The sequence below is a fragment of the Petaurus breviceps genome, unplaced genomic scaffold (assembly GCF_028583685.1).
Source record: "Petaurus breviceps papuanus isolate PSGF00001 unplaced genomic scaffold, PetGlider_PUasm1.0 164, whole genome shotgun sequence".
NCBI lineage: Eukaryota > Metazoa > Chordata > Mammalia > Diprotodontia > Petauridae > Petaurus > Petaurus breviceps.
In genome coordinates, this window is record NW_027185735.1 from 9,333,004 (window position 1) to 9,352,075 (window position 19,072).

General features: G+C 33.8%; 1 protein-coding gene across 18 annotated transcripts in view; it reads left to right on the forward strand.

Annotated features, from left to right (window-relative positions):
- MIPOL1 (mirror-image polydactyly 1) overlaps nucleotides 1–19,072 on the forward strand; it is a 567,089-nt gene that overhangs the window by 63,645 nt on the left and 484,372 nt on the right. For 6 of the 18 annotated variants that reach the window (XM_069082273.1, XM_069082274.1, XM_069082272.1 and 3 more), the window contains 2 exons: nucleotides 17,670–17,805; nucleotides 18,852–18,931. The exons of 3 other annotated variants lie outside the window; for them this stretch is intronic. In XM_069082273.1, the coding sequence (XP_068938374.1) occupies nucleotides 17,801–17,805; nucleotides 18,852–18,931 (85 nt within the window). In that variant the 5' untranslated portion in view covers nucleotides 17,670–17,800. Of the gene's footprint in view, nucleotides 1–499; nucleotides 621–2,683; nucleotides 2,845–17,669; nucleotides 17,806–18,851; nucleotides 18,932–19,072 lie in introns of those variants that run through there. 9 more of the 18 variants (XM_069082277.1, XM_069082276.1, XM_069082282.1 and 6 more) reach the window with 5 other exon arrangements.

Consider the following 19,072-nt stretch of genomic DNA (forward strand, 5'->3'; position numbering starts at 1 on the left):
GTCTCACTGAGAGCAAGACTATTAAAGAGGAGTGGGAAAGGAGCAGGTTTAAGACAAAAACAAATTTATTTCTTATGGAGTAGGCTTTCCAGAGGACACTGGGAGCACTGGGTAGCTTTAGAGTGGGACATTGGGAGCAAGGAGGGTAAGGTGGAAGGGAACAGGCAGAAGAGATCTAGCAGAGTAGAACAGGGAACAGAGTTTGAATTATGACAGCTGGGTGTTCAGAGTCACACTGGGATGGGGAGGGGATATCCAGGGATGTCTAGTTTGTTAATCATTATTGAATGAGATTAGGTTGATTTTCATTATTCTGAATGGTTTGGTCTCTGAGTGGAGCCTTCTCAGAAATTCAGGGAGGGGATGACTGCTTGGGTTTAAAGAAACAGTGTTACTTCCCTCCTATCAAAGCAAGGGAAACTAGATGGAATGGCTTTTCTTTGCTTCCTTGTAAGGGAGAAGTCTGGTGCTAGATGCAGCCGTGTTTTTCTTCTTCCAGCAGGAGCAAGACATCAAGCAGAAAACCTTACTTGACGGAATGGCATTTTCTTCTCTTACTCCAAGGCCGGAGACTGGTGTGTGATGGAAGTCAGAGACCTAATCAGGAGACCTGGCATGATGTAATGGCATTTCTCTTCTTTCAGATATAGTCTAGAAACTAAGCAAGAGACATGTAGACTGGAGCTTAGGAGCCCAGGGTTCTAATGTAGCACTGTCTGGCTTGGCTACTAACTAGTTTAGTGGTATGCTTTTGAACAAATCACTTAACCTTTTTGATTTTCAATTTCATCATTAATCAAATGAGGGGACAGGAATAGAAGGTCTCTTGTGTCTCAGTTGTCCTTAACTTAGGTAAACTTACTTTGTGCCCACTCTATGTCCTTTGGTTACTCCATTCTTTTCTATTTTCACAGCCTGTCATCATTGTCCTGACCTTTCTTTCTTTCCCAATCTTGACCCTGTAGTTAACCATTTAATCTACACTATCCTTTTCCCTTGAATATCTTACTCCCTTATTTGATCACCATTCATGCTATGTTTCCACCATTTGGCTTCTACTACTTTACCATTCCTATTTACATGGTGTTGAACACACTTCTGGAGAAAGTCACAAAGCCACATTGACAGAGTCCTCTATAAATTTGTGTAATGATAATAATGGTAATAACAACAATAATAATAGTAACAATACTGATTTTACTTAAAAAGTCCAACTACCCATCCATAATTTGGAGAGACTCTATGCAACAGAGAAAGAAAGGAGTTCCAGCCAGGGTCATGACAACTGGGGATTTATATACTCTTAGACTGTTACAGTAGATATGAACACTTGGCAGGAATCCTGAAAGGCTGGTGAATTGAACTCTGATAATACCACTGATTGACCTTACACTCCTTTTGGTGTGATGTGATTCCTCCCAAGAGTTAAAGAAATAGATAGGGTAGCATGGAATTGTGGACTGGCCTTACTGTCATGATTATCAGGTAAAAGAACAGAGCAAGGATCATTCCTTTATGTCCTGGTTCCACAAGAAGGCTAGATATACCAGAACAAAACAGAAATGCTAATACCCCCACCTGCTGGAGTACAAATGGTGCTAACCACTGAAGTGGGTAAACCTTAAGTATACATGAAATGGACTGAAGATATGAATACTTTTATTATGTTTGCATATTGTATCATGATAGAAATGAAAACTGACCTTACTAGTTATATACAAGGGCCTTCCAACTTTTTGTTAATCGTGCAACAGTGGATTGCCAGGGCCATCATTAAAAAGAAAAATCACTTTTTCTATAAACTTATGTAAAATAAAGGAGATAAAATCAAGGTGTCACAAAAGTCAAAAGAGGGAAAAATTGAAGAATCTAAAGTCATTGAAAAATTTAACTTAATGCCAATTCCAGAAATTAAAAAAAAAATAAAAAGAATAATGTAAATGTCTCATGAGTTTTGACAAAGAATGTAGTACTCAGCATGAATTTTGAAAAGTGCCTTTTGTGTTTTGTGACATGAATTTGACTATCAGACTAACTATATACTAACAGAGTGATTCTTTAAAAAAGGTGGAATTTGCTATAACCATAACGAACCTATTAAGTCCTTATTATACTGTCCTAGGAACTGAGGGTATAAGGAGAGGTAAAAACACTGTCCATGACCTCAGATAGCTCACATTCTGATGAGGTTCACAGCATATTATTAAGTATACACACATGTAATGGTAATGTATTTTTGCTTAATGGGAAGATCTTTCCCATCCATTAATAGGCCCATGTGATCTATTTAAGTCACATGGAAGCCCCAGTCACATGAATTTAGTCACATGAAGCCTGTGGTAGGAGGAGCTGGCTAAAAAGGTCTAGCAGTAAGGGTGGAGCAGAGCCCAGGGGAAGTTGGTTAGAGCAATTAGAGCTGAGGGAGAGAGAGGAAGCAAGCAGCTATCGAGCTATGAGTGTTCATTTGTGGGAAGGTCCCAGCAGGGGGAAGGCTTGGGGATGATGGTGCCCCCCGCATTGTTATTGTGTATAGATTTCTTTGTTGCTGTGATGAATTTAGCTTTTTGGTGTTGGGATTCTGCTTTCTGATATTTGAATAAATGTTTTGGTTCTGTGTTCCTTGTGGAGAGTCTGTTATATTTGGTAATTAAGAATTACACTGACATATTCATAACCACTGTAGGTGCTGTGAATATCTCATTGGCACTACAACACAATATATACAGAGCAGAATGAGGGTGATCTTGTAGGGAAGACACTAATAGCAGCAGGAACTTGGAAAGGCCTCCTGGAGAAGATAACATGAACCATCTTGAAGAAATACAAGACTTCTAAGAGGCAGAGGTGAGGAGTGAATATTTTAGATATGGGAGACAGTCCAAATAGCCAGACAGAGGAGACCGAGAGTTATATATAAGGATGTATGACTGAAACTCAAAACTATGTGGATGGTAATGATATATGATTAAAAAAAAATTAGAAGGGTTAAAGTTGTATAGAGCTGTAGATGGCAGAGGAATTAATTTGTTCCTAGAAATAACAAGAGTCCCCTGGAGTTCATTGAATAGGCTTGTAAAATATGCTAACCTACGCTTTAAGAAAATCACTTGGGTAACTATGCAGAGGATGGATAGGAGTAGAAAGAATCTTGAGACACGGAAGTCAATTTGCAAGCTTTTGTAATATTACAGGCAAGAGATAATGTACGAGGGCCTGAGCTAGGGTACTATGTGAGTGGAGAAAAGGGTATGTATGGGAGAGATATGGTGGAGATAGAAATGACAGGATTTGACAGCTGGTATGTGGGATGAGAGTGGAGAATTACGGAAGACACCAACATTGTGAATCTTGATGAATATGACTAGATGAATTGTGGTACACTTGGGAAATGCAGAGGTATGGGTGTGGGCAGAAAGACAGTGAGTTGTTTGGGGCATATTGGGTTCAAGATGGCTATGGGATATCTAATTAGAAACCAAGATCATCAAATGACAGAGTCTGAAGGTTCGAAGGTACATGTGGGGTTATATAGTTCAACTGTAATATCAGGAATCCCTACTCTTTTTTTTTTTTTAAAGCAATTGGGGTTAAGTAACTTGCTCAAGGTTACACGGCCACTTATTTCTGGGTGTGGTGCTAAGTATCTGAGCCTGGATTCAATCCCCAGGTCATCCCGACACTGGGGCCGGTGCTCTTACTCACTGAGCCACCTGGCCACCCCGAGGAATCCCTACTCTTAACACACCTAACCAGCAGCTGTCCATTAGGAGAGAGAATACACAACTTTTCAAAGAAGTCCATTTCATGTTTAGATAGCTCTAATTGTTAGGAAGTTTTTTTCCTGACGATGAGCATAACTGTGCCTCTGCAGTTCCCACACATTGTTCCTAGTTCTGCTTTCTGGAACCAAATGGAACAAATCCAGTCTTTCCTTTATTTGACAGCTCTTTAAATTTTTGAAAACAGACTCTAAATATTCTAGATACTACATTTCTTTGCCCAAATCCCATATGACATGAAATCAAGGCCCTTCACCATCTTAGTTGTCCTTCTATGGATATTTTCCAGTCTATCAATATCCTGTTTAAATTATGGTGTGGCAAGGTGTGGTGGCATGTACTTATAGTCCCTCTTTTGCTGAGATGACTGGGGTTGGCAAATTGTTTGATTTGGAGGGTTCTAGGACCAAAACCAATTGTGTAACCACATTAAGTCTGGCAGACATGGTGGCAGTGTACTAATATGGTGAACTCACTGAGGAATAGAGTATTTTCCATCGTGATCATATACTACCACTTGTTTAGCCATTCTCCAGTGGATGGGCATGGGTGTCCCTTCAGCTTGTTTTTTATTTCTTTGGGATACAGATGGAATTGCTGGGTCAAAGGATATATATAGTTTGATAGCCCTTTGGGCATTTAGTTTTAAATTGTTCTCCATAATGATTAGACATTATACTTCTATCAATAGTGAGTGCATTTATGTTCCTCTTGTTACACATCTTCTCTAGCATTTGTCATTTTCTGTTTCTGTTATGTTTATTTTTATTTTATTTTATTTTTGCAGGGCAATTGGGGTTAAGTGACTTGCCCAAGGTCACATGGCTAGTTTTTGTGTTAAGTGTCTGAGGCCAGATTTGAACTCAGGTCCTCCAGACTCCAGGGCTGGTGCTGTACTCACTGCACCCACCACCTAGCCGCCCCTGTTTCTGTTATGTTAACCAATCTGAGAGGAGTGAGGTTGTATCAGTGTTCTATTTTGCATTTCTCTAATTATTAGTGTTTTAGAGCATTTTTATATAACTATTGATGTCTTTAATTTCTTCTTCTAGAAGTTGCCTTTTCATATTCTTAGGCCATTTATCATTTGGGGAATGACTCTCATTTTTACAAATATGGCTCAGTTCCCTATGTATTTGAGAAATGAAACCTGTATCAGAAACTTGCTATAATTTTTCTCTGTTTCCTGCTTTCCTTCTAATTTTGACTGTAGTAGTTTTTGTTTGTACAAAAACCTTCTAATTTCATGTAATTGAAATTACCTATTTTATTTTATATCCTGTCTCTTATTTTGTCATGAGCTTTCCCCTTTTCCAGAGATATGACAAGTACTTCTTTTCTGGGCTCCCCTAATTTGCTTATGATATCACCCTTTGTGTCTAAATTATGTACTCATTTTGATCTTATCTTGGTATATGGTAGGAGATGTTGGTCTGTGCCTAGTTTTTGCCAGATTGCTTTTCAATTTTCCTAATTTTTATCAAATAGTGTGTTCTTGACCCAGTAACTTAGATCTTTTGGGCTTATCAGACACTAGGGTAGGTTACTGTGTTCATTTACTTGCATATATTGTATACTTAATCTATTTAATTGATCAACCACTCAATTTTTTATCCAGTAGCAGACTATTTTGATAATTAATGCTTTGTAGTATAGTTTAAGATCTGGTACTATGATTCTACTTACTTTCCGCTTGCTTTCCCTAAATCTAGGCTTACATGATAGATTGTGTTTGAATTTCCATTCATTCTTTCTCTGTCATAAACCCTAGACTGGAGTGACTACTTTCCCTTAAGTTTTCCATCATTTCCGCCCAGTTACCCAAATCAGTTCCAGAATAGAAGTTCTTGTAGTGTATTGTTTCATCTTTGAAAAGACAAAATTATCATTAGATAATTCAAGCAGTTACTAACTGTTCTGTGAAAGAGAAAGAGAGAGAGAGAGAGAGAGAGAGAGAGACAGAGACAGAGAGAGAGACAGAGAGAGAGAGAGACAGAGAGAGAGAGACAGAGAGAGACAGAGAGAGACAGAGACAGAGAGAGAGAGAGATCTAGCAGATGTCTGGATAATGTTCAAATGACAAAATCACTTGGATTTTTTTTCTCCTTTGAATCTTCACTCTGAAAATGTCCACCATATTTCTCTCCTGGTTCCTGGACTTCCTCACATGAATATACCTTCTTACTATAATAGCTGATTAATCTTTATATAGTGCTTTAAGGTTTGCAAAATATTTTATAAATATTATCTCATTTTATCTTCAAAATGACTCTTTGACTATGTGCTATTATTATCCCCATTTTATAGATAAGGAAACAGAGGTAGATAGAGGTTAAGTGACTTACACAAGTTCACATAGCTAATAAATTTCTGAGACTGGATTTGAATTCAGGTCTTCCTAATTCCAAGTCCATTGCTCTATCCATTGTACCAACTACAATGCTTCCCTATTCCAATCCCTTTTTACTTATCCTATTTCTTTTGAATAAAAGAATCGCTATAGTTCAGTTATAGGTTTCAAATCAGCAGGTCACAGCGATACATATGAGATCAAATTGGCCTTGGTTCTTATTTTTCATTTGTTGCTAAAAGCTTTGGCATTTGTCTATAGATATGTAAGGCCATAGGTTGTACAAAGGGCTCATTTCTTGCATTTTATCTCCTATGAATTTGTGGCTATTCACCTTCTTTTTCTAATGTTTATATGATAACAATAGTAATAATAGCTAACATTTATATAGTGTCTACTGTGTGTCAGGCACTGTGCTAAGCTATTTGCAGATATCTCATTTTATTCTCACAGCAATCATGGAAGGCAAATGCTATTATTATTCTTATTTTATAGACAAGGAAACTGAGGGAAACTAATTAAGTGACTTGCCCAGGGTCATATAGCTAGTAAGTGTCTGAGGCTGGATTTGAACTCAGATCTTCATGACTCAAGGCCTAGTCTAGTCAATGCACAGTCTAGCTACCATTCTTTCTATAGTATCTGAATTGGAGGCCGTATTTTGTCAGTCTCCTCCTTTTCCATTTTTTTTTTAGATTAAAAGCATTTTGATTATGTTTGTAAGACATTTTGCTTATATTTGCAAGAATTTTTTATTCTTTGTTAGGTGACTCTGGCCAGGAATATGTTAGCTCCCTGTTGGGAGAGGTAATCCAAAAATCTAAATTCCATTCTTAGACACCAACTTCTTTTTTTTTGCCTTTTGGAGGGCAATTGGGGTTAAGTAACTTGCCCAAGGTTACACGGCTAGTATTTTTGTGTGGGTGTTAAGTGTCTCAGGCCAGAACTGAACTTGGGTCCTCCCGACTCCAGGGCCGGCACTTTATTCAATGCGCCACCTAGCCACCCCTATGACACCAACTTCTTAGCCATCCTTTCACTTCCCAAATGAATTTTTTTCTTCTGTATTTCTTGCCTTCAGTATGCAAAAGTGAGGGGGGAGGGAAACACAACCTATGCCCTTATGACCTTTGATTTCTTGCCCAAGACATAGTTGCAAGTTGTATTAAATTAAAAACAGAAAGCTTACACATTAATATAATGAATAACAGAACATTTACATCATAGGAATTGTCAAACATTTGTTTCTCAGTAAAACTGGGAAGCAGTGTCAGAGAATATTCATAGGCTCAAATTCTTCACAGATGTATATAAATTATTAGAAAAGCATCTTATAAGCTTCCTCTCAGATTTAAGTTTGATTCCACATTTCTTAACATAAGACATCACACATCTAATACTAACGTATTTGAATAACAGTCACCCATTCGAATATAGGCCAAACATGTTTATGCCTTTTATGTAAAACATTCACAGCTTGTAGTACATTAAAAAACATAATTTCTTACAGTAAAGCAATATATTGGTTGAGAAATAAAAAGGATATGACACAAAGTCCTAAGAGTGTACAAAGTAACTTATTTTTGATTCAGTAATTATTGAAGAAAGCCATGCTAAAGCACCATAACATTTATACTGCTATTTTTATTGCAAAGTCTTTGATTCAGTTCTGCACTCATGGCTTCTTCATGTACTATAAATATACAAAATTAGACTTCTGTTTACTGAGGATGCTATATTGAATATTTTATATATAAATAGAAAACTATCCTTTATTGAAAACATGCCATCACCACAGTAATTCATGATTACTTTAAAGTGTAGTATTTTTCAGGAAAACTGTTTTAAGACCAATATAGTCTGTTTAGCCTTAAATTCATTATCATCTCTCCAAAATTAAACTAAGTATGTCTTCCCAGTAAGAGAGCAAGTTGAACCAAAATATTATATTAGATAATTAATGTACTTGGATGACATTGAGCTATATAGTTCTCCTTAAAAACAAGTTAAATAACTCCTTCATCTTATGGAATCTTTCTCAGTGATACCAAAATGTCTTGAACTCAGTAAGTATAAACTTCTTAATATTCACCAAGGAAAGAGATCGAAGGCTTTGAGTTCAAGTGTGGACGTCAAATTGAATCAATGTCACAAAGGCCATACTTACAAATAATTTGTTCTCTTCCAGGAAAGACACATTTAACATAAAATATAAAGGGGAATGCTTTTCTAAATATGTTGAGACTTGTTGGAATTGTGAAATCAGAGCTTGACTCTGATTAAAAATTATATAAAAAAATTAACACCTATGTATTGCCAATATCAGTATATATTTAATGTAGTAAGACTGCAAAACAGACCATAAGAGATTTCAAAAGAATCTTAACAAAACCCCCCCACCTTAAAATACTATGTAAATGATAGCTATTTAAAAAACATATATTTTTACTTCATTAAATATTTCCCAATTTTATTTACAAAATTTTTTACATTCATTTTGTTTTTTAAATTTGAGGTCCAAATTCCCTCCCCACATTGTTCTGAAAATATTCTGTTCATCATTTCCCATACCACAATAGTATTCTATTACAATCATATGCCACAGCTTATTTAGCCACACCCCAATTGATGAACATCCCCTCAATTTCTAATTCTTTGCCATCATAAGAAAACCTGCTATGCATATTTTTTGCACAATGAGTCTTTTTTCCTTTTCTTTAATCTTTTTGGGAAACATACTTAATAGTGGCATGGCTAGGTCAAAGGATATGCGGTTTTATACTTCCAGATTGTTCTGCAGAATGGTTGGACCAGTTCACAACTTCACCAAGAGTACGTTATTGTCCCTATTTGTACAGCCTGGTATTTTAAATTTCCTGACTAGTGTATGAATGTCCTAAGCAAAGGCATAGGAAGGCTCTTGCTTCAGGCTTTGTTAGTTAATATCTGGGAAAATGTAGTAAAGATGATATTTGCCATGGGTAACATAGTGTGGCTTGTTTCCCATATGTTCTGGTCGGCCTGACTCAGGCCAACATCCTGGTAATTTAAGTCTGATGCAGGGATGAAGTGAGATACTTATTGGTCATTTAGCAGTTAACAAAAGGAGATTTACTTAGCCATAGAAGGGGAAAGATTCAACAAAGATATGCTTGGAAGACACCATGAGTTGATTCAAGTTGAGTGATGTTTTCAAATATCTTAAACAAAAACAAAAGCTAATCTAACTTGCATGGGAATGAGAAGTTAGGATATAATGATATTATTATTGTTAATAATAATAGCTAGCAATTATATAGTGCTTTAAAGTTTGCAAAGCATTTTACAAATATCTCATTTTATCCATACAGCAGTCCTGGGAGGTATTATCAACCCATTTTACAGATGAGGAAACAGACTGAGAGAGGTTAAGTGACTTGCCCAGGGTAACATAGCAAGTATTAGAGTTCAGATTTGAACTTAGGTCTTCCTTATTCCACACCTAGCACTTTATCCATAATGCCACTTAGCTGTCTATCAACCATAAATTTGGATTCTAAGTGATTAACAGGACTATGTTTCATCTCATTTTTTATTCCAAAAGCAGGCATGGTACAATGTTTAGCATTTTAGTTTAAAAAAATTATTTAGAAAGAAGAAATATTTCCTCTATAATTCTTACTTTTAAAAATTAGCCATACTTCAGAAAATTTATAGTTTTTCTTGTTTTTTTTTTTGCTCTGCTTTTTAGAGTCACTTTATACTGTTGAAGTTTTATGAAAATTTCAAAGTAAAATCAAGAGCTTCATTTTAACTTTACTCATTTGTATATAACCAATTAATCAGTAAGTATTCATTAAGCATCCATCGTCAGAAACTGTGCTAAGTTCTGGAGAGGCAAACAAACAAACACAAAGAAGGACTCCCTCAAGGAGTTTACATTCTATCAGAGGAAACAAAATATAGACCAGTACATGGTAATTAAAGCATCTGAAAGAATAAGTCAGAAAATGCCTCATGAAAAAAGATTAGGCTTGAGCTGAGCTCATGAGGAAACTAAAGATTCTGAGAGGCAGAGATAAGGCAAGAACTCATTCCAGTCATGGGAATAACCTGTGCAGAGCTGTGAGGAGACAGGAGGAATGTTCTGGGGGGGGGGGGGGGGGGACAGGACATAGGCCAGATTGAGGGAACTACAGATTTTATGTCTGGAATCATCTTGTAAAGGGCTTCAACTGACAAAACAATGAGTTTATATTTTATTTTACCTTTTTTTGGGGGTGGGAAAAAGGGTTTAGGTTTTTTTCCTTCTTCAATGTAGGAAGCGTTAGATTAGGAAGCATCCTCTGCCAATGTAGGTTTACTCCTTCTCTGAAAATTACAGTCTTAAGAGAGTTATCTGAGGAGGCCTTGAGAGGCTAAATAACTTTCCTAGAGTCTATGATAGTGTGTCAGTGGCAGGTCTTGAAGTCAGGTCAAATAGACTGCCTCTCATAACAGTAGCCTCACAGAACTTTTAATACAAACTCCTTATCAATAGATAAGGCAAGCAAAAACCAGGAAAATTAAGAGACTTGCCCAAGTCCTTCTTAATTCTTAATATAATGATGGATTGGAACAAGAACATAGTGACAACTCCAAGTTCATTATTATTTTTTTTTCCTATAAATCACACTGTCTTTCTCTCCCTTCCTCCCTTTCTCCAACATAATAGAATCATCTCCAGGCCCAGTGTCTAAATAGACTCCTTCCAACAGTCCTGGTGATGATAAAATCCTGAGGATTTACTATTGTATCATTGTCGCATATAGGGAAATAAACAGTTTAACCTTGTTTATTTCCTTGTGATTTTTCATTTGTGCTTACCTTTATATGCTTCCCTTGAGACTTGTATTTAAATGTCAGATTTTCTATTCAGCCCTGATCTTTTCTCAGGAATATTTTAAAGTCTTTTGTTTCATTAAATATCCTTTTTGTTTTTTTCGCTTTGAAGGTTAATACTCAGTTTTTCTAGGTAGTTATTCTTGATTGTAATCTTAGCTCCTTTGTCTTCCAGAATATCATATTCTACATGTTCCTCTCCTTTCACGTGATAGTTGCTAAATCTTCTGTGATCCTGACTGTTGTGGTACCATGGTACTTGAATTGTTTCTTTCTGACTGATTGTAGTATTTTTTCTCAGAGAATTCTCGATTTTGGCAATAATGTTTTCATTTTGGAATCTCTTTTAGGAGGTGCCTGGTGGCTTCTTTCCATTTCTCTTTTGCCTTCTGGTTCTAAGATATCTGGGCAGTTTTTCTTTATAATTTCTTGAAATATTATGTCTAAGCTTTTTTATGGACTTAAGGTAGTCTAATGATTTTAAAATTCTTTCTCCTTTATCTAATTTTTGGGTGAGTTGATTTTACTATGAGATATTTCACATTTTATTCTATTTTTTTTCCTAGTCTTTTGACTTTGATTTATTATTTCTAGATGTCTCTTGGAGTTATCTTCCACTAGACCAATTCTGATTTTTTTAGGAGTTATTTTTTTTCATTATTATTATTACCTCTTATGATTCTCTTAACATAATTTTCTGGCATAGCTCTCATTTATTTTTTCAATTTATTCTCTACTCTTATTTTTAAAAATCTCTTTTTTGTCCTTTAAAAATAAAAAAAAAAACCTCTTCCTTGAATTCTTGTTCATTTTGTGTCTGTTCTACATTTTTTCTTTGAGTCTTTAGTTTTAGTCTTTTCTTTGAGTCTATAGTTGTTTTCATGTCATTGTCTTCTATCGTGTTTGTGTCTTGAGCTTCACTGGCATTGTAAGTAGCTTTTTGTGGTCAGGTTTTTTTTTTTTTTTCATTTGCTTATTTTTCCAGCCTAACTATTTGGTTCTTCTTTTTCAAGTTAACAGATGATTTGTGTTGCAAATTAATATTGTAAATTTTTGTTTCAGGAAGGACGATATTAGACATATGAATAATCTCCTCCCTTTGTGTTTGGTTTATCCATTAATATCTTCACCTGTATATTGCGTTCCTCCTCTATTTTAGTCCAGGCACTTTAGTCCCTTTTATCAATCTGTTGAGTAATTGAAAACTAACTTTTAACAAAATTATCAACTTCCAGTTTTTCATTTTTGTATGTGTTAGTACACATTTCTTAGAACTTGATAAAATTGCTCATGATAGAGCCACTAGAGGTCACCACCTACATTGGTTTTGATCATTAGACCCCCCCTTTGAATGTGGTTAATTAGTCATGAATAGTTCTAATGGTACTAACATCAAATCCATATTTAATTATTTTGTTTGTAAACTATTTCTTTTCTTTTTCTTTTCTTTTTGGGAGGGCAGTTGGGGTTAAGTGACTTGCCCAAGGTCACATGGCTAGTTTTTGTGTTAAGTGTCTGAGTCCGTATTTGAATTGAGGTCCTCCTGACTCCAAGACAGGTGCTCTATTCACTGTGCCACCTAGCCGCCCCGTCTGCAAACTATTTCTATGAAACTTTTGTAGTTATTTTGTTAATGCACTATTTTCAGTGAATGATAAAAATGGAAAGACTATGAAGTGCTTTAAGAATGAACTTGGGTTTTCAAAATATGGCATATTTGCTATCATTGATAACTAGCCCATTTGAAAAGTAGAGACCTGTTTACTCTCACCTAAACTTTCTATATTATGTGTTTTTTTTAATAGTAGACTGTAGGAAAAAATCATTAAGTGACTTTTTTTGCTCTAAGGAAAACTTGTTTTATGAAAGCATTGTGAAGTAGAACTAGTGAGTTTTAGTTATTATGATGATGCCTCATTAAAAGAGTATTTAATAAAAAATTTTCAGGGTAATTGTTTTTTTAAATTGAATTTACTGTTCATACCAGTTGGCCTCATAGATTTAACTTGCTTTGAACACTTGTGGACTTTTGATTTGCCAACAGTTTTTATTGGTTGTGTGGAAATGTAAATCTTTGTTTGAAGAAGTGTGCCCTTGCATCAGAACTTGGCATCCACATTGAATCTTAAGAAAACAGGCTGTTTGTTCCCTGGGGAAACTATTCTAAAAGCTAATTTTGTTTTTATGTACTGTATCCTCCTAGATTAAGTGATTTAGGTTAGGTTGGCCTGGGGCAAAACGTTTCAGGATATTTTAGAAGATCCTGGTATCTAATTTGCTCTTGGAAAATACTTTAGTTTTCAAGCTTTTCTTCCATATCAGTAGACCGTACAAACCTTTCCTTTCATTCTCCCCCTCCCCAAAGATGTGTGTGTATTTATAGTGGTGAATATTAAAACTATTTTTGATAAATAATGAATTTAATACCTTTAAGTGGTAGCTATCCCATAATTGTCACACAGAACAAATTCATTCCTAAACAGTTTTTTCAGATTATACATTCCTGGAAAATAGAGACTTTTGCCATGAACTGTTTCAGAGCCAGGCAGATGTGGGTAAAATACTAAATAGTATTTGCTTACTAAGTAAGGTTACAGTTAGCTCACATTTGGGCTCTTAGATTTTAAATTCTTATAAATATTTTAAAACCATTTTAGTCTTCACCAAATCTTTTTTTACGTTGAGCTACTTATACTCATATTTTGAAATCCAGACATTTTTTATAATTTTTATTTAAGTATTATTAGAAAAATGTATACTTAACCATTTGACATACGCTATGTAGGTCAAAGGTGTAGTCACCGAAGCTTATTCAAACAAGAACAGATTAATGCACTGTTTCTCAAAATTGTATTAAAAGAAAATTGCAAAGAGTCACAGGGAACTGTCATCACAAATTATTCCCTTAATAGTACCAGGTGGGCCTCCTGTAGAGTGAGTGCTCTGTTGCTCACAGAGCATTCTTCTGTACTTTATTCTCTGCTTTCTAGGCCTAACAAACCCTATGCTTGCTGAGAGGTGTACATGCTAATTTTAGTACATTCTTTATATTCCTCCTAATTTTCTTTTATTAAGAAGAGCTTTAAGAATTATCATCTACAGTAGTCTTTTGAAAGTATATCATGACCTGGAAATTTCCAACAGTCATCGTAGATTATACAATTATATCCAGAAATGGAACAATTATAAAATGAAACTTTTCATTCTATAAAATACAGGTGTTGTGTTGTTTTTTTAAATACAGGTTTAATGAAGAAATTTTAGTGAAGAAATTATAGCATTTCTCAGGCCATAGGGAATGTCAAAATTTCATTTGATTTTAAGAGTTACTTGTGCATGCAGGTACAGATTATTTATATTACAGACACCTCTGTATCATAAGTACTATAACTGACCCAGACCCATTTTCTAGTTTGACACTCTTGGAGCCAATATAAACAAACTCAAAGAACTAAACTAAAAAGAAACCTTGAAGAAAATGCTCTCCAACCTTGTTAGCCAAAAACATTTTCCAAGATGCACATTTCACAGAGAAAGGTGCAAAAGATATTTCCCCTCAAAGACAAAATTAAAAATAGCTGGTTGACATTATCACAAGAGCTTAAAATGCCAAACTACCTGTCTGTTGAAAATAGACATTAGTTATTTTTTTTCAAGGAATATATTGTTAATTAGCAAAGGACTAATTGGAAAGGTGGGAAAGATTTAGGGAGATTTCAGTCAATTGAGACTTAAAATTTTTTCAGTACTCCAAAAGCAGGAGGGAGCAACAAGGAGGTTTTTTTTTTTTTTTTTATTCTTTTTAAGTCTGTGTGTGTGTGTGTGTGTGTGTGTGTGTGTGTGTGAGAGAGAGAGAGAGAGAGAGAGATAAAAGGATAAATGTTCAGATTTTTGTTGACCATGAGTTCAACTTATTTTATAGTGAGAAGTTGTCATAGTTTCCTAATAGTCATGCTTAGTATTTTTTATATGAACAAGTACTTTATTTGCTAATTAAGACTAACCTGAAGGTCAATAGGAGTGAAAGAAGTTTAATCTAACATGTACCTTTATGGAATGATTTGTATTCATATTTGAAAATTTTAAAATAAAGTACAGAATTGAATTTTTCTTTGAAAATTTTCCTAACAAGTTTTCTTTTTCTTGTGGTGGAAAAACCCACTAGTTTTGATATCCATCATATGCTTTGAAATTTTAAAGTTATATACTTTGACATTTTAAAAAAGTGTTTTATTTTTAAAAACTTTATTGATATGATTGTGTATATTAAATCATATTAGTGTTAAACTAATGCCTTTTTATTTGAGAAGAATAAGATAAAAATGATAGTATTTTTTATTTTGAAAAGCACATTTTAAAAACTTGTATAAGCTTAAGCTTTTGTCATCTACTGTTTAAGGTTAATTTAAGGACAGACAGTATTTTATGATGGATTTTAATTTCTTTGTTCTTGAAATTGTTTATGTTTAAAAAACATTTTAATATTTACCTGTTTACTCAAAGCATAGAACAATAATGTGGTATTTATATAATGAGTATACATTTTAATTGTTTGAATCATTAGTAATATTTTAAAGAATATGAAAATGTGCCATTAAATCTTTTTAAAGAGTTTTTTCCAGTTTAATGTCTAAATCCAAATTCATAAAGAGTTGGAAAAATGAGCTGTCTGAGCTATAGGATTCACAGGGATTTCATATGAAGCCTATTTAATCAGGGTAACACTGTTATTAATATTCATCAAGTCAGCTGGAACACAAATGACAGGCTATGGAGTCAATTTTTTTAACTTGGTGAATTTATTAAAAGCAGCTTAAAAAATTAATGGAATTTAAGTAAATTTGTTGGATATGAAAATTTAGTTAGCAGTAAAAAATCTTTATAGAACTTTCTTTAAAATCATTTTGCATTGATACCATTTGACAGATTTTATTGGTAGCAGAAGTAGAAAGATGCATGAATGGTCACTTAAGAGGATTTAAATACATTGGCACGTTGATTTTTACATGAATAATAAGTAGTTTCCAAAAGCAATTAACTTACAGTGTACAAGATTTTAATAGGAAAATAAGCCTTTGACATCAAAGGAACTTTAAACTTAGTTACAGGACTTTAAAGTAATTTGACCTATTTGATTTTTACATTTGTGCTGTACCTGTTATCAAGTATTTGTATATTTATATTTATGCATGAGAGAATAGATAAGAATAGTTTGATGCTCCCCATATACCTAGTAAAGGTAAACATTTGTGGCAGTAGTTCTGGTAAACATTTGAACATTTGCCATACTTTTTTAGAATAAGTATTATTAGAGAACATCTCCTCTGAGGTAAGATTGATTTGTCATAATGCTAAATACAGTAAATCTCAATGCAGCTTCATAGTTTGTTTCCAGTTTTTTACAACAGTAGCAGAATATCATGTGTTTTCTGTGTTTACAGCATAAACTCTCTAGTCCTGTCCAGTTAATTTTTTAATACTCTGATTATTTCTAGCAAGTATATTCTTTCTGAGGTCCAACTATGTATTGCATATAATTTCTAATATATATCTTTCCAGATTTCCAAATTGTGCTTTAGTATTACCCAGTCATATGCTGTATTTGTGCTTAATGTATAAGAAGTTATTTCAAATTGAAAGTTACTATTAAAGTTAACTCTAGTTTGTAGACTCTATTTTCCTGGAGATGATTTTCTAATATGCAGTTTTTATTCTTAAAATTAAAATTCATTGTTTTGTTAATTGGATCTGGCTTATGAAAGAACATAGAATTTAACTTTAAAACTGAATTAGTTTCTGTACAACCCCTTGGGCATGAATTAGAATACCCCAATGACTCAAGAATTTCCCTTAAAATTTCCCTTTTTCAGTTACTTTTCAGGCTTACATATGGAAGAATTGTAAAATATTTTTATACCTATTTTTATATTCAGTGTTTTCTGCTGGACTTCAGGAAGTTCTACATGGTGTTAACAAATCTATATGCCATTGAGATATAAAGCATATTGTTTTAAGCATATTCTCACACCTCCACAGTGAGGGTGATGGCTCCACAAGTAGTTTTGTTTTTTTTTAATGGTTCAGTGACATTCACTAATATGTCCAGGAGAGGGCAGCATTTTCCTATACCAGGTATACATACTGTAAAAGAACATGCTCTGCTTACACTGTCAGTGTTTCTTGTAATTACTCCCAGTATATTTGTTGCTTGCTTATGAATTAACTTGCATTTATGGAACTAAATCATTCCAATCATTTAATTACACCTGAGGAGCTGAACTATAATTGCTTGCTTCCAACTAGGATCTGATATGGCTTGAGCAGTATTAATTTGATGTTTACTTTTCTGAGTGCTAAAAGCATTAAAATGATTGTGCAATGGGATTACATTTTACTAATTGCTGGCATTCATTAGCTGGGTAAATGGCAAGGAATAATGACTGTATATTGTAGAAGGATAAAATTATGGTTTCAAATAGTATATTACTAGCAATTAGGGCCCCTAAGACATGTTTTTAAATACTCCAGAGGTTATTAGATACTGTATTTTCTTCATGTCTTGCTATATGAATCTATTATTAAAAGAGTCCAATTATTATTAACCTTTTGGGCAATATGTAGGGAAATGGCTTCATTGAATGAAACATTTCTATGATATTAATAACCTTATATATTTTCAGCTAATCCAAAAGCAAATGTGGAACTTAGAAAAAGATTGCCAACTCCAAATCAACATAGTTACAGAGAAATAGAAAAGGAGAAACTTACAGCTTCATTTGAGGACTTTTGTAAAGAACTGTGTGTACTGTATATGAGGTAACTGCTATTTTTTTCACTGTTAGAAAACTAAAACATTTTAAAAGTAGCTTTTGTCATATATACATATTTTTTAAAAGTGTACATAAAAGGTAATTCCTATATGTTTACAATAAAAGATGGCCTAAAGAAATCTTATCAATAATCTCCACAACTATTTTAAAAATTGGAAGTTTAGAAATAAAAGGCTGTTCGGTTTTTGGGAATGTGAATGGGTAGGTTGTTTCTACTCCTAGAATTATAAAAGAAGCTCTTAAAAATTGTTTCTTCATTGTCATCCTGCAATGATATGCTTAATCATGGGTTGAAATTAAAACTTTTAACACTATTAAAAATGAGTTTTTATAGGAGAATTAATGTTTTAGTTTTCATGAACCAGCCATCTTTTAATACTCTCAACTTTTGAACATATGTGACATCTTTCTTGGAAAGTTATAATGGATCCCAGTTGGGATTTTTAGATTTGGATAAAACAGAAGTTGGTGTTTATGATATATAATCCTAGATACTTTCCTGAGTTTTATTTATGCACATTTTAAATTCCTATTTTATATTATTACCGTGTAAAAAGTTAAATTTTTTTATATCTTGAAGTTTTAAAGGTGTATGAAAATGCTATTTGATGTATAACGTTTCTTTTTTATTTTTCCAAAATTTTAGAATAAATATGAAATACCTTAAATACTTATGGTAATTTTTAATCTACATATTTTAAGTTAAAGGTTTAAAAGGGGAATTTTTCACAAATTTGTAGCTCTAATTGAAAACCTCCCACTAAATCATTAGGTAAATTAAAGCATATTCCAACTAAGATAATGAATTCATTAAAAAACTGAACATTACCATTGACTATAATTATAAAGGAAATAATCTTTTCCTGGAAAAACTATTTAACATCAGATGTAAAAATAACCAGTTTACTGCCCTAGTAAAAATATTTTAGAAAGCCATTTGTCTTATAAATTCTGTCTTAAACAAAGCTAAGGAATAGGCTTGTTCTAATATATTGTTTTAAGTTTATTTATCTAGAGTTGGCTTTACTTTAGCTTTAAAATCTTCGAGCAACAATCATTGACCGTGCCAGATCAAACAAGTTCAGAAGTACAAATGGAGAACTGGTCAAAAGGTAAGAACTTTTAAGGTATTAATATGTAACCCCAGGTGTTGTACTTGTGCAAGGATTGTGGAATATGTTTGTTCTTGCTGATATATTAAAGACTCTGTGTGTGTGTGTGTGTGTGTGTGTGTGTGTGTGTGTGTGTGTGTG